Source organism: Oryza glaberrima, chromosome 1 (assembly GCF_000147395.1).
Source record: "Oryza glaberrima chromosome 1, OglaRS2, whole genome shotgun sequence".
NCBI lineage: Eukaryota > Viridiplantae > Streptophyta > Magnoliopsida > Poales > Poaceae > Oryza > Oryza glaberrima.
In genome coordinates this window covers 5,106,554-5,121,790 of record NC_068326.1, presented here as the reverse complement: position 1 = coordinate 5,121,790, position 15,237 = coordinate 5,106,554, and the positions used below count along the sequence as shown (strand labels likewise).

General features: G+C 42.1%; 1 protein-coding gene across 3 annotated transcripts; it reads left to right on the top strand.

Moving 5' to 3' along the window:
- The first annotated feature begins 3,982 nt into the window (after positions 1-3,982).
- Positions 3,983-14,572, top strand: LOC127776252 (uncharacterized). 3 transcript variants are annotated; one of them, XM_052302623.1, is made up of 5 exons: positions 3,983-4,355; positions 4,993-5,099; positions 5,813-5,960; positions 6,835-6,944; positions 8,598-14,572. In XM_052302623.1, exon 5 carries the CDS (start codon positions 10,202-10,204, stop codon positions 11,609-11,611), a length of 1,410 nt encoding a protein of 469 aa, XP_052158583.1. In that variant the 5' UTR covers positions 3,983-4,355; positions 4,993-5,099; positions 5,813-5,960; positions 6,835-6,944; positions 8,598-10,201; the 3' UTR covers positions 11,612-14,572. The 3 variants fall into 3 exon arrangements, 1 of the variants encoding a protein (XP_052158583.1); XR_008018147.1 differs by lacking the exon at positions 8,598-14,572 and adding an exon at positions 7,135-8,590 and having other exon boundaries at positions 3,986-4,355; XR_008018146.1 differs by lacking the exon at positions 8,598-14,572 and adding an exon at positions 7,021-8,590 and having other exon boundaries at positions 3,986-4,355.
- The last annotated feature ends 665 nt before the right edge of the window (positions 14,573-15,237 follow it).

Genomic DNA, 15,237 nt, shown 5'->3' with positions numbered 1-15,237 from the left:
TAAACCAGCCACTTAAACACGAGATAAGAAAAGCTTCAATCGACTGCGATAGTTCAGGGGTAATTCAGTCGACCGCGATAGTTCGGAGGGTAATTCGTACTTTTTTCTTTAAACAAAAAAGAGGTCGTTGGTATCGATCTTCAGTATTAGGATTAATGTGCCTTCTTAGGATTTTTATTGCGAATAACATTACTTGAAACATACTCCCTCTATACTCGTAAAGGAAGTCGTTTTAGATAGCGACATGGTCTCCAAAACACATCTTTAACTTCTTGCTTCTATAAAAAAATTTATTGAAAAGCGATATATGTATACTTTTATGAAAGTATTTTTTAAGACAAATCTATTCATATAATCTTTATATTTTCAAACTCAACAACTTGAGAGTTATTCATGATTTATATTCTTAAGGTTTGACTTAAACATTATCCTAAACGATTTTCTTTACGAGTACGGAGGGAGTATGTATAACACTCTTTTGTGACTCAATAAATTCAACTTCTTGTTCCCCCTTTTTTTTTCTTTTCTCGGCAGCAGACGAAATTCTTCTTAGGTAACATTTCAATACCAAAAGTTGTAAAGGAAAATGATCAACAGGAACACATGCATGTACCATCTGGATTCTTCACTAGTTCATTGCATTGGTGACAGCAAGCAGTAGCTAAAAATCGACCCTTGTGTCCTGTGATGAGGGTACGTATCTGGGACGGAGGCAGTGACTTTGGCAACATGGCCTGGCGGTGGCACAGCATCTACGGTGATCGAACAGGCGAAGTCCGGCCGAAGGGCACGCACGCACGCAGACATAGAATTAAATTTGAAAATATACTTTTAATTCGTTTGTTTCTTAGAAATATTCGTGATACAAACTTTTTAGAAGAAATATACTGTCGATCTTACATAATCGTTATGCGAAAGTGACGAGAGCGTGACGACGCACGCAGTGTCGCGTGGTGGGAGCGCGAGACCGCGCGAAATCACGATATGAAAGAGCGAGAGCGAACGGTCTCGCGTAAGGAATCAGCGAGACCGAATGTCTTGTCCATCAGTGCCGATTAATTAGTGATTAATTACTCTAATTAATGATTAAATAATAATAATTAATGATTAATTAGGATAATTAATCACTAATTAACCATTTTCAACAGTCGCTTTCGCCCGGTGAGCGAGCGAGACTGCTCGGTCTCGCGGTTTGGCCGCGCGAGACCATGTGGTCTGACGCCGCCACCACGTAGGTCCTCGATTTTGCCATTCATAGTGTCGCAGTTTTATCGTACGAGACTGTGCGGTCTCGTCCTATTACCGCACGACACCGTGTGGTCTCGCGCTGTCGTTGTGCGAGACCGTTCGCGTCGTCACGTCCACGTCACTTTCGCGATACGGTTGTGCGAGATCGAGGGTATATTTCTGCTAATAAATTTACATCCCGAATATTTGAAAGAAAAAAACGAATCAACAGTATATTTTCAAATTTAATTCCGCAGCCATAGAGCAACGAAGATCGATTAGGGTCCCTTTGAATTACAGGAATGAAAAAACGGAGGAATAGAAAAAACATAGAATTCTAATAAGAATGTAAGTATAAAATAGAGGATTACAAAACACAGGAAAAACATAGGAATAACCGTTTGATTAGACCACAGGAAAAATACAGGAATTTGATGAGAGATAAAGACTCAAAGGATTTTTTCCATGAGGTTCTACCTCTTGTTAAAATTTCTCCAAAACTTATATAGGAAGAGGCATTCTATAGGAATTTCATATGATTCTATATGATTCTATATGGTTCATTCCTTTGATTTAAAGGACTTTGTAGGACAAATTTTTATAGGAATAAAATCCTCTAAAATTTCTATAAATTTTCTTTGAATCAAAAGGGGCTTAGACTTGCGGAAGCACACAGGCATTGCACACACGCAATCGGACGTTGTCGATCCCACCTCCCACAGTCCCGCGGTGGCGACGTATAGTCCGTCCGTCGCACCTCTTGCCGCGACTGCCCACACTGCAATCACCAGCCAGCCAGCCTCAACAAGTGTTAGCCGTGATGTCAGCGAGCGGGGGTGATGCCGTCACCATCACGTATGTCGATCGAGATCGGCAGCGCACTTTAGCACCATCGACTGGCCGTATGCCATGGAAATTGGCAAGCACCAGTGAGCAAGTTCCGAGGGATTCACTTGTGTCGATGGTGTTTCCTTTGCCCTGCGCATCAGATCAGATATGCCCGCCCCCATCGATGTTCAGCCTAATCGGGGCCCTCTCAAAGCTCTCGCCTAATATATGCTGGGGCTCGATACTGTCGAATTACATTGGTTTCAGAAGTTTGGGAATGCGAAATCAAATCCGACTCATAATCGAGGGACAACAGGTGGACTTTCTCCACCGATGGAACTGCAATGCGTTTTGGGCTGGAAGCCATCACCATTCAGGTGAAATATCGTGTGATTATCTTCTCCATATACTATCTCGTGCTACATCCATCAGTTTGCACCGGACTGATCACATCACTATATCCTTCTTGACATAAAAGGGAGGAGCTCACCCCTTCCAATACAACAGGTGAAATCCATCCTCATAACCCCGCCCCCACATCCCCATACCACATTCCTAGTGGATCGGTCGGTATCATCTAGCTCACACCCAACGTTCCAAATTCACCCACCTCTCTCCCCGCAAACGAGCGTCCCCTTCCCAAGGAAAAAAAAATTCTATACAGAGATGCCGCGCGCCACAGCATGTGTAGCACCGCGTAGAATAATAATATGTGTCCAGTAGCACGCCGCAGCCCGAGCCCAACTTTGGAGCCGAGCCGATGTTTGGTCTCCTACACCCGCATATCTGCCAGCTCGTTGAGAATGCCTGAATGTACATGGAGTAGCTCCGATCATTTTTAATTGTACAGGTGTTGAACTATACAGGAATACCAACCACACGAAGGCATGAATGTTTGCAACACACAACCAATTCTAGCACTATACCCAACATGACTAGTATAAATTACAAGGGTTAATTGGATCTATGCCATTGCAAATTTGTCTATTCAGAAAAAAAACGTCATTATAATTCGTCTATTTGTAGCCGTGCCACTGGAATTTTATAAAATTAGAATTATGTTATTGTCGTCACGTTTTCCATCCATTTCATTCCCTTTCCATGTTCTTCTTTCTATCCCTGTCTTCCTCCCTCCTCGTTTGGTCTTTCTTCGCTTGCCTGTATCGAGCCGCTCCGCCGCCCAATGCACTGGGCTACAGAAACCCGTGCCTCACCGCTCCTCCGCGTTGCCTGAGGAAGCCGCCGCTAGTGGCCAAAAACTGTCACCTCTTGGTCTCCTCAATGATGCCACCTGACCGAGAGCTGCTGCGCATAGCTATAAATAAATAAATTGTAATGCTATTTTTTTTGAATTTACGAATTTGAAATGGTGTGGATCTAATTAACCTAAATTACAATGTGTTCATTGACAACTTAAAAACACAACTGGTGTTGAAACTTGAAACCAGGTTAGGCAGGTTCACAACATCGTAGTTGTACAGCATGTAAAATCATTTTTGTCTCTATTGCAGAAATAAAAGGAGAGCCAAAACACTACCCTTACATAGGAAACCCAAAAAAAACTTCAGAACTAAAGGTGTGTTTAGTTAATGCTAAAATTAAAAGTTTGATTGAAATTGGAACGATGTGATGGAAAAAAGTTTGATTGAAATTGGAATGATGTGATGGAAAAGTTAAAAGTTTATGTGTGTAGAAAAGTTTTGATAAGATGAAAAAGTTAAAAATTTAAAGAAAAAGTTTGGAACTAAACTCGGCCTAATACAAGCCAAATTACCTATCGGGCCATATGCAGGATGCACTCCCGTCTCCTGGAAAGCTTTGACTCCAATCAGCGGCAGCAAGAGATGGCTCGGCTCGACTCGACACCAAAGGTGGCTCGGCCCGCAGCAGGAGATTAACACACGCGTCACTATTCTGCGCGGTGTTGCACGGGCTGTGTAGAATAATTTTTTTTCCAACCCCAACCCGCACCCCAACCTCAACCCGCGCCTCCCCCAGCCCCAGCCGATCTCCGCCATCCTGCCGCGTCAAGCTGTCGCCATCGTGCCCTCCCTCCCCACGCCGCCGCCTGTGCCGACTCCCTGCCGCAAGGTATCCTCCTCACGCCAGTTCGCCATCGCTACGCACCCGATCTCGCCGCCGGAGCCGCACCTGTCACGCCCGTCCAAGGCGCCGCCACGAATCGCATACGGAGATCGGTGCCCTCGACCTGTCCATCAAGGAGAGCTCGTAAGGCGGCTTAACGAGGAGGAGGCGCTGACCATCCTTCGCCCCTCCATGGGTCACCCCGCCGTTCCACGGTCTCTGATCCCCTGTCAACACCAATTGCTTTTCGATTTTGGCCCACTCTGATCCGTTTGATTCTGGTTTGTGTTGCATAATTTCTCTTTCTTGCATTTCAGTAATAACCGTTGTAAATCTATAATCTCGATTCTGGTTCTATTGCAAGCTATGGCCAGTATTTGTTTATGAGTGTACCAATAGATTAGAGCTAATTCATGTGGTGCCAATCGTCTCTACTTAGATTTTTTTTTACCAGGATATGGATTTTGGGGAAGAAATAATGTCGATTAACCATTGCTTTTCTGTTTATTTTAAACAACCTTTTGCTATTAATAACTGCGCTGATGCAATGGGATTTCAAGTTGGATTGCTTAAACAGTATGCTTCTCATATAATTAACATGTTTTACACCTCTTATACGCTTCACTAGCGTATGGACCTAAAGGTGCTTAGCCAAGCAATTTATCTCCAGGAAGGAAACGAAATTCAGGATGATAGTTGGTGCATATGACATGGAGTTGTTGGATATATAATTTAGGAATTGTTGCAAAAATTGCTATTTACTTTTGTTGTTCGTACATCTCTAGCTTATCTAACTGTATATACTCGAGATCTATTGCTGAATTCTGTCAACTGCTTGTTCTACTTTTTCAGAGGTCTTGCAATTTAAATGCTCACAGTATTTGGTAACATGGTGCCCTCACTATGCTGCATAACTTCTGTCTCTGCATCACTATCCAGTTGTTGCAGTTCCATTTGAGGTAAGTTTGGAACTGCTTAAAAGCATTTAATTCATTCCATTTGAGGTAAGTTTGGAACTGCTTAAAAGCATTTAATTCATTCTTTAGTTCACTGGAAATAGTCACTCTAAATAACACCATATGTATAAGGACCAACTGTTATCAAGGAAATTTAACTTTCAAATTGAAGAAAATGTATAGGATGCAAAACATCATATACGATGGATTGGTTGTTAGTGGTATTTAACCTCAGTTTCTTATGGTAATACAATATGTAACACTACCTATTTTATCAACCTTTGTTTTCAAGTGCTTGTTTTCAGACAATTGTTTAATATCATGGGGAGCTAAATAACATTTATTACTAATCACCCCCAAGCAAATGTATTGCCAAGGGCGCTATATAGCTTAGCCATTGCCTTAATTAATTTATGGCCTGCTTGCCTGGAAAATCTGAAATGAAGATCTGTGATATGTAGAGATGTCACCACGAAAGAAATGAGGTAGTTCTTAGATGTTTGGTATCTTTAGTCTTCAGTGATATGGTATTCTTCTAGATACTTGTTAATCAACAAAAGAAGTGCATTCAACAGTTTTAGACTTTATATTAAGACATGTTCAAGTTTTCCTCTTTTATGATATTACTTTCCAATCTCCGTTGTGCTAAACATCACTAAAAACAAGTCCCCATAGACATTGTCCTTCACTCTAAATATGGGTGCTTGCTGCTGCAGGATCTTGGGAGATGCCAGATGTCTTTATGGGAGCCAAGTAGCCAACCATACCATGTTTGATTATGACAACCTGAAGGTTGGCTTCCCAGAGGCGGCATAAGGCCCCATGGTGATCAGATGAGCCGGAGAGTCCTTAGTTTTTCAGCATGTATGTATATATTTTTCATGCTCAATTATAATGCTTGGGTGATCAGGACCTGTCTGTTTTAAACTTTAGTTTGGCTATGCTAAACATGAACTAGGCAGAATTCAGATAACAGTCTATCATAGGAAATAAGCAATAATAAAACAAATCGGTAGCAGTATGTATATGTTGGTACTTGATTGCTTGGCTGTGTTCATAATTGAAAAGCTGTATGCTTTTTAAAACAAGTAGTTTATGCTTACAGGCTTTTTCAAGGAATTTGAGCTACTTATTACAGCTGATGTGCTGCCTTCTTATATGTTATGTTCAGTCCACACGACGGATAGCTCACTAACATTAAGCAGAAATGCCCCCTTCATGAGAAAAAGAAAAGTTATATGGCCATATGTCTTTGCAATAAATAATTGACACCGGACTGTTGGTGTAGGTTGTATTTGATAGGAACCATCCTGTTTAGCAGGTTGAAAATATCTGATACTGTGTTAGTCATTCCTAGGCTGAAATCATTGGCAAATACCCTGTCAACACCATGCTGGGGCTTATTTTACCGAGCCACATTATTTCCCACCTTCAGTGATCCAATTGTCAAGTACTCAAGTTGAATTATCGATGCTTAAAGATAGGCTTATACACGATGTAACATTGTTTTCAGTGGCAGGTAAGCATTAAGAAGCTATGACAATAGAAATATGTGGTTTGGGAAGCACAGTTAGTTAGACATGTGGCTCAGGGCATAGAGTAGTGGACTTCAAATTTTATAGGAGTCTAATTTTCCATATATCAGAATATACAATGTTGAAAATTGTACATATACATGTTCTGGTTTATTCGATATGCATATTAACAATATGGTAAACTTTGACACTGCTAATTCTAGGAGGTTACTCAAATTTTGAATGGCAAATTCGAGCACAGCTTATATATCCTGGAGATACATGTTTGTCAAGTGACTTGCGTTCTTGCTGTTGGCTGCTTCATTGTTCTGCGGTATAACTCAGTATGGAGCAAATTTGCACTTATTTATATTCAGATATATTGTTAATTTATTTTTCATTTGTTGCAGTACATTGCCGATATTAAATGATAAATTGAGTTCTCTACATATATACAGTTGCAGCATTCATTTTTCACATCATTGTTGTTAGAAATTAGTTTGATACTTTGATTCTTGCTGTAGAAATTCAAGATTTGAGAAGCTCGCCATGTAGGACAAATAACTTCAAAGTTCCAAATACAGCATACTAAAATGTATGTGTCAAAAAGCAAGTTTCCCCAGCAGTATGGTACATAAACACTGGGCTATGTAGAGTCCCGCACTTCAGGGCTATATATATAACAAAATTAAATTGGACTGTCCATTTAAACATGAATAAAAAAAATCCTAAAATAAACTAATTATTGAACGCACGCATACAAAAAGGGTTCATGTCCCAAAATAAACTATTTTATCACATCACGCGAAAAAAGGTGATGTGACATGAATCACATTATAGTGCTTTATAATGGGCGGCTTCAACATGAATACAAACAAATCCTAAAATAAAATATTTATCAAACGCGTGGCAAAAAACAAAACATATGTGTGACATTATCCTAAAATAAAATATTTTATCACATACCCACCAAAAAAATATCTGAGCATAACATCAAACGCGTGGCAAAAAAAAATTAAAAGAGATGCGTGACACTATCGTGTATGCTGTTTCACTTCCTATATCTATCATCCGATTTTTTTTAACAGCACTACCATTCCAGTGACCCAGATTGAATGGCGGATGAAGCGCCCGAGCGAGCGTCGTTTCTCCTAGCGCCCTGATCTGAGTACTCTCCCATAAAAAATCCATCTGAGCTCTGCATATAACCTTTCTTTTATATATTCATTCATATCACATCATCTCCCAGTTTGAAAAATATATTTTGTTAGACAAATAAAATTGCACCGTAGCGTTTAGCAGGGCATATTACTAGTGCTAGGGTAGGAGTAGGGAGGCGGGAAAATTGGTGCTGGTCATTGGCCCTCCAACCGCGCGATTCCCGCGCCCAAATTCCTTGCCTCCTTCCCCAATTGCCCCAAACCCTAGCAAGGTGCGAGGGATCTGGAACCTTCTGAAAACGGGAGCAGGAGCTCGCGCCAAGCACCACCCCCCATGGCGGCCGCCGCGGACTAGGCGCTGCTCGACCTGATCCCCCAAATCCACTCCCTCTTCGCTGATCCGCTCTAAGTGGTGAGTCACAACGGAATGCGAGGCTCTACCGCATTAGGGATTAAGGTTGGGGTCGAGATGATTTCTTGGTTTCTCGTGCGCTTCGAATTCTTGTTCTTGCCGGCTCATTTTGGTACTTGGGGCGCGCATGGGTTAGGGTTGTGTTTTGTTCGAGGTGTACCTTAGGGTTGATAAGTTTTGTTTTGGACATTAATGTTCATATTGCGTTAAGCTTAGAAAAACAAAAAAAGAAACAAGAAACAAATGTGCCAGTTCATGGTGGATTTGATATCTTTGTTGATGGTTCGGTGCCCATTCATGATATCATGTATATGGAGTAACAATGTTTCCAGTTTTCCATGACAAACTTAGATTTACTCCAATCTTTTGTGGGAGGATTAACATTGCATCAGCCTTTTGTTGTCAAATTCAACAGGAACTGGCCAAGTTTGTTCAGCTTGGGATGGTGGAGTTTCTAATCAGATTGCTGTATGTCATGAGTTTATTTACATAATGATTAAACGAGTGTGATACTGCAGCTCCACATGACCATAGGATGAACCACTTGCCTGTCCTTTCTCGTAATATTCTTGTTACTTGTTTAGTGGTTGATTCATTGAAATTGTTTGAGTTGTTGGATTTGTTTACCTTGGCAGACTGTTTCAACAATCGATATGTGTGTTTTTGACAGATTTCATATAAATGGCTCAGCAGGAACTTCTCTGTATCATCCAATGATTCCAAGAGGTAAAGGTTCCCTTATTATGGATATTTCCCTTGATCATTGGATGAAACATCCTGACCTGTCATGACCGGCAATGGTGACACTGAGAAAGAGGTTTAACTGTGAATGATAGTGTGTGTGTTTTGGGCTAGACTTTATCAAATAGAATGCGGCCTGCGTGCCTTAAATCGTTTGGGCCAACGGCCCATGTAATCAGGAGATAAATACTCGAGAGAGAGAATGGCTGTGGCCAACCTGGCAAAAGAAATCGAATCTATCTCTCTCCAAACTCTGTCTCTCCTCTGCCTCAGCTCTGTTTCTCTTCGTCCCCAACTCCGATCTCGTCTAAATATCTCTCTCTTGTCGGCGGCGAGTTTCGCGGTGGCGTAGTGTTACAGTGGTATCAGAGCCAGGTTGTGGGCGGGGCCGTGCGTTGGATTCTTCCTGATTCGCCACGGCGCCCGCAAAACTTTCAGCCCCTTTGAAGCAAGCTAATGGACTCCATGGAGTCCAAACTCTTGGAGAAGTTGGAAGGCATCACAAAGTGGATGCACGAGATTGATCAGCGGCTGGATTCCCAAGGTGGCAGTCTCGAGAAGGTGACTACCAAGGTGGATCTCGCCATGGATTCCGTCGGCAAGGTGCAGCAAGAGTGTGCTGAGTTGGCCCGTTCGATGAAGCGGGTGGCCAGCTGCTCTGATCAGGCCGGGATTTTGGGTTCGCCTTCCGGGATCTCGCAGGTTAGTGCAAGTGGTTCCGCGACTCCTCCGCCGTTGAATCCACCTGTTCCTCCTGTGTTGGATGGGGTTGATTTGGGTCGTGGTTTTGGTGATGGGATTTATCGGCGTCATCAGCCACTTCCTAAAATGGATTTTCCTCGTTTCTATGGTTCTGATGTGCGGATTTGGTTGGATATGTGTGAGACTTATTTTGACATGTACCAAATCACTCAAAATTTCAAAGTCTCTGCTGCTGTGTTGCATATGTCGGGAAATGCGGCTCAATGGTATCATTCTTATAAGTTAGTGAATGAGGTTAACTCTTGGGATCAGTTTAGAATGGCAGTCGCAACAGAATTTGAGGGTGTTGTGGAACGTGAGAAAATGTCTGCACTAGATACTCTGACTCAAACTGGTACAGTGACTGAGTATAAACAACAATTTGATTCTCTTGTCTATCAGATCAGAGTGTTTGATCCATCTGTGGGGGGTAAAATGTTAGTGACTCGTTTTATGAATGGTCTTACTGAAGAAATTTGAGCTGCTGTTGTTGTTCAATTGCCTGACACTGTACAGCAAGCATCTGCTATTGCTCTTATGCAGGAATCTGTCTTGGCTAGTAGAGCTACCAAAGCTCTCAAAGGGAAATTTGTGAAACTTCCTCAGTACAAGAGTGATATCAGTTCTGATACTACTCCAGGTCGAGTAGATAAAGGGGATCTATGGAAGGCTAAGCAGTTGAAAGACTATCGACGTGCTCAGGGTCTTTGTTTTAAGTGTGGTGACAAATATACTCCTGAACATCGTTGTGCTGTTGGAGGCCAAATCAAAGCTATGCAGTTGGAAGAGGTGCTCACTGATGACATATTGGATGCTGTTATTGCTGCAGAACAATCTGATGATGAGGAGGACTGTCATATTTCTCTGAATGCATTGACAGGAGCTCACCTTCCTACTGCTATTCGTTTGAGAGCATTGGTTCACAGTAAAGTCTTGTTACTTTTGGTGGATTCTGGCAGCTCTCACAGCTTTATTGATTACAACTTTGCACAGATGCTGGGTTTACCTCTAAAACCAATTCCTTCTACTCTGGTGAAAGTTGCTAATGGTGATTGCTTACCTTGTCAGTATGTGGTTCCTGGTTTTTCTTGGTGGATTCAGGGGCACACATTTACTTATGACATGAGGGTGGTCACTTTGGGGGGTCACGATGCCATCTTGGGTATGGACTGGCTTGAGCAATGGGGGGAAATGTCTTGTCATTGGGCTAATAAAACACTCAAGTTTCAGTATCAAGGGTCTTGGATTTCTCTTCAAGGAGTACAAGATGCTGCAGTCCCTTCTGAAATTGCTGCTGTCACTCTGCCACAACTTTTGAAATGGCATAAGGGTTGTGAAATATGGGCTGCTGCTTTGTTGGAACATTCCCAGGATGATGTCCAGCATGTGATTACTTCTTCAGTGCAACAATTGTTAACTGACTTCGACGATGTCTTTCACGATCCTAAGTGTCTTCCCCCACACAGGGTTTTTGATCATGCTATTTCTCTAGTACCTGATGCTATTCCTGTCAACTGCAGACCTTATCGCTATTCTCCGTTACAAAAAGACGAGATTGAGAAACATGTGAACGAAATGATTGATGCTGGTTTAATTACACCTAGTATGAGTCCCTATGCATCACCTGTTTTACTTGTCAAGAAAAAGGATGGTAGTTGGCGTTTTTGTGTGGATTACAGAAGATTAAATGCTCTCACCATTAAAAGTAAGTTTCCTATGCCGGTTGTTGATGAATTATTGGATGAGCTCTCAGGCACTAAATTCTTCTCTAAACTGGGCTTGAAAGCTGGGTATCATCAAATTCGAATGGTGGAAACTGATGAAGCCAAGACAGCCTTTAAGACACATCATGGGCAATTTCAGTTTAGGGTTATGCCATTTGGTCTCACGAATGCAACCTCCACCTTTCAGTGCCTTATGAACTTAGTCTTTGCACCATTTATCTAGAAGTTTGTGTTGGTGTTTATGGACGATATCTTAGTTTATAGCCCTGACCTTGATAGTCATTTGCATCATCTTCAGCAAGTTTTTGTTATTTTGAGGCAGCACCAGTTGTTTGCTAAGAGGTCTAAATGCTCTTTTGCTTGCACTCAACTGGAATACTTAGGACATATCATTTCTGACAAAGGAGTTAGTACTGATCCTGAGAAGACAGCAGCAATGCTGGCTTGGCCTGTGCCTACTTCTGTTACTGAATTGAGGGGATTTTTGGGACTGACAGGCTATTACAGAAAATTTGTTCAGGGTTATAGTATCATAGCATGACCATTGACACTCTTGTTGAAGAAGAATGCCTTTCTTTGGACTGATGCTGCTCAGCTTGCTTTTGATCAGTTGAAGACAACTATGAGTAACACTCCAGTGTTAGCTTTGCCCAATTTTCAGCTTCCTTTTACTTTGGAGACTGATGCATGTGCTTATGGTCTTGGTGCTGTTTTAAGTCAGCAGGGTCACCCTATTGCTTATTATAGCAAAACTTTGGGTCCTGTTAATCAGAAATTGTCCATTTACGAAAAAGAGTTTCTAGCTATTATGATGGCTGTGGATAAGTGGAGATGTTATCTGCAGAGAGGTCCATTTATCATTAAAACAGATCACAAAAGCTTGTGTCATTTGGATGATCAAATATTGGGGACTGAATTACAGCAAAAGGCAATGACTAAATTGATGGGTTTGCAATATTCTTTTCAATACAAGAGAGGGGTTGATAATATTGTTGCTGATGCTTTATCTAGAATGCCTTCCTCCTCTCAATTTTGTGCTCTTTCTGTGGTCCAACCGATCTGGATTCAGGAGGTGATCAATTCTTATACAGTGGATCCTCAAGCTCAGCAGCTACTAGCTGAGTTGGCTGTGCATTCTCCTAATTCTCAAGGGTATTCATTGACACAAGGGATTATTAGATTCCAGAATAAGATTTGGATTGGATCCAATGCAGGACTGCATACTAAGTTGATTCAAGCTTTTCATGCTTCTGCACTTGGTGGCCATTCTGGGATTGCTGCTACTTATCATCGGATTAAGAAATTATTTGCTTGGCCTGGTCTCAAGTTGGATGTTGAAAATTTTGTGAAGCAATGTCAGGTTTGCCAACAGGCCAAACATGAACACTGTCGGCTTCCTGGACTGTTAGCTCCTCTCCCAATTCCAAAAGAGGCCTGGCAGGACATCTCCATGGATTTTATTGAAGGTTTACCGCGCTCTGATGGTTATAATGCAATTTTGGTGGTGGTGGAACGTTTTACTAAGTATGCGAATTTCATTCCTTTGCGTCATCCATTCACTGCATCACAAGTGGCTCATCTGGTGGACAAAACTGTATTTAAAACTCATGGCATCCCTCGTTCTATTGTGTCTGATCGTGATCGTCTCTTTACTAGCAAGTTTTGGACAACTCTTTTTGCTACTTGGGACACTCAATTACAGATGAGCACAGCATATCACCCGCAAACAGATGGCCAAACAGAGCGTGTCAATCAGTGTTTGGAAATGTATTTACGATGCATGACTCAGGCTAACCCTAAGAAGTGGAGCCATTGGATTCATTTGGCAAAATTTTCGTACAATACAAATTATCATATATCTCTTGGCTGTTCTCCTCATAAGGCTCTTTTTGGGGTGGATTCTCATTATTCTCAAGTTCCTGATCTGACATTGGCTACTCTGCCTGATGTGGTGGATGTTCAGACTAAAAGGCAGCACTTGTCTGAATTTTTACAGCAGCAGTTAACTTGAGCCCAGCTGCGTATGAAGAACAAGGCTGATAAAGGTCGTTCTGACCGTGTTTTTGCTATGGGTGATGCTGTTTTCTTGAAGTTACAGCCTTATGCTCAGTCCTCAGTAGTTAATAGACCATATCCTAAGTTGGCTTATAAGTTCTTTGGCCCTTTTACTGTTTTGGAGCGCACTGGAGTGGCGGCTTATCATTTGGATCTACCTGCCAGCAGCACTGTGCATCCGGTGTTTCATGTTTCTCAACTCAAAGCTCAGGTGCCAGATCATACTCCTGTTTATACTTCTTTGCCATCCCCAGTGGTTCTTGATGCTGCTGACGTTGTTCCTGAGGCGATTTTGGAGCGTCGACTAGTGAAGCGCGGCAATGCAGCTCATGTCCAGGTGTTGCTGAAATGGTCTTCATTACCAGCAGATCATGCTACTTGGGAGGACTATCATGTTGTGAAGACTCGCTTTCCAGATGCTCCAGCTTGGGGACAAGCTGAAACTCCTGCGGGCGGCACTGTCATGACCGGCAATGGTGACACTGAGAAAGAGGTTTAACTGTGAATGATAGTGTGTGTGTTTTGGGCTAGACTTTATCAAATAGAATGCGGCCTGCGTGCCTTAAATCGTTTGGGCCAACGGCCCATGTAATCAGGAGATAAATACTAGAGAGAGAGAATGGCTGTGGCCAACCTGGCAAAAGAAATCGAATCTATCTCTCTCCAAACTCTGTCTCTCCTCTGCCTCAGCTCTGTTTCTCTTCGTCCCCAACTCCGATCTCGTCTAAATATCTCTCTCTCTCGTCGGTGGCGAGTTTCGCGGTGGCGTAGTGTTACATGACCACACCTAACTAGTCACTAATTCTTTTCAGGTTGCTTCAGGAGTTCGTTAACACTTAACAAACATGGGGCTGATCTTAAAGTGATTTACAGTGTATCTGGATGGTTAAAAAAACAACTCCACAGGTGTAAAACTCACTTCAGGCCATAAACTTGAAGATAATGTGTTGCCTTAGGCTTATTATGGTACAATTTCCCAATTTACACCATACGAACAATAAGAACTCGAATTCTTATCAATACTGGAACTCAGAGCATAGGAGGGAAAGTCGATTTATGGATGGAATCAAATATTATACCCTTTTTCTGATAAATGTTGAATTAGACTGAAAAGTGGAGAGTGGGCATCTCTGAGCTTTTTTTTTTTTTTTTGGGGGGGGGGGGTGGGTGGGTGGGTGGGGGGAATCCCCTTTTAGCTGTGGCGTGGGAGTTAGGGTTTGATGTTCCAGGAGACAGCAGCGAAGCAGTTGGGCTAGTGGCAGACTGGCAGGTCATCAGCTTGCCGATCTCTCGAGGAGACATTAGTGAGGTATCCAACCTCCCTTGAAATTCTCTTGCTCTTCGTGGTTCTAATCTATTCTGAAATTTCCCCCCTTCTAGTTGGGAATATCTTCATGGAGCCAGCCTTACGGATAGGGATTCAACGCCTCCTACGAGCTTCTCCTCGTGGACATCTCCAGGAGATGATCTGAGCACCAGTGAAGCCATTACAATCTCCCCAAGGCGTCATATGCGTTCTGAGGTACTTCTCTCCTGATGATACTAATGACACAGGTAGCATGCAAAATGTACTGTACAAACATAAATAATGTCTGCATGCACTCATCACTCAAATGTATAACATATACTCCCTCCATTCCAAAATATAAGGCACAACCACCCTTAACCCAAAGACCAAGAAATAATTATTATCATCTTGTAGTTTGGAACTTTGGATCATCCTAATAAATATAATGCATGCATCCAATATGATTATATAACATGAGAGTGGAGAATTTTAAAAAGTAATAATTT

Excerpts from the sequence above, each read along its gene's own strand:
- LOC127776252 (XM_052302623.1), top strand. The coding sequence starts at position 10,202 with ATGCAGGAATCTGTCTTGGCTAGTAGAGCTACCAAAGCTCTCAAAGGG.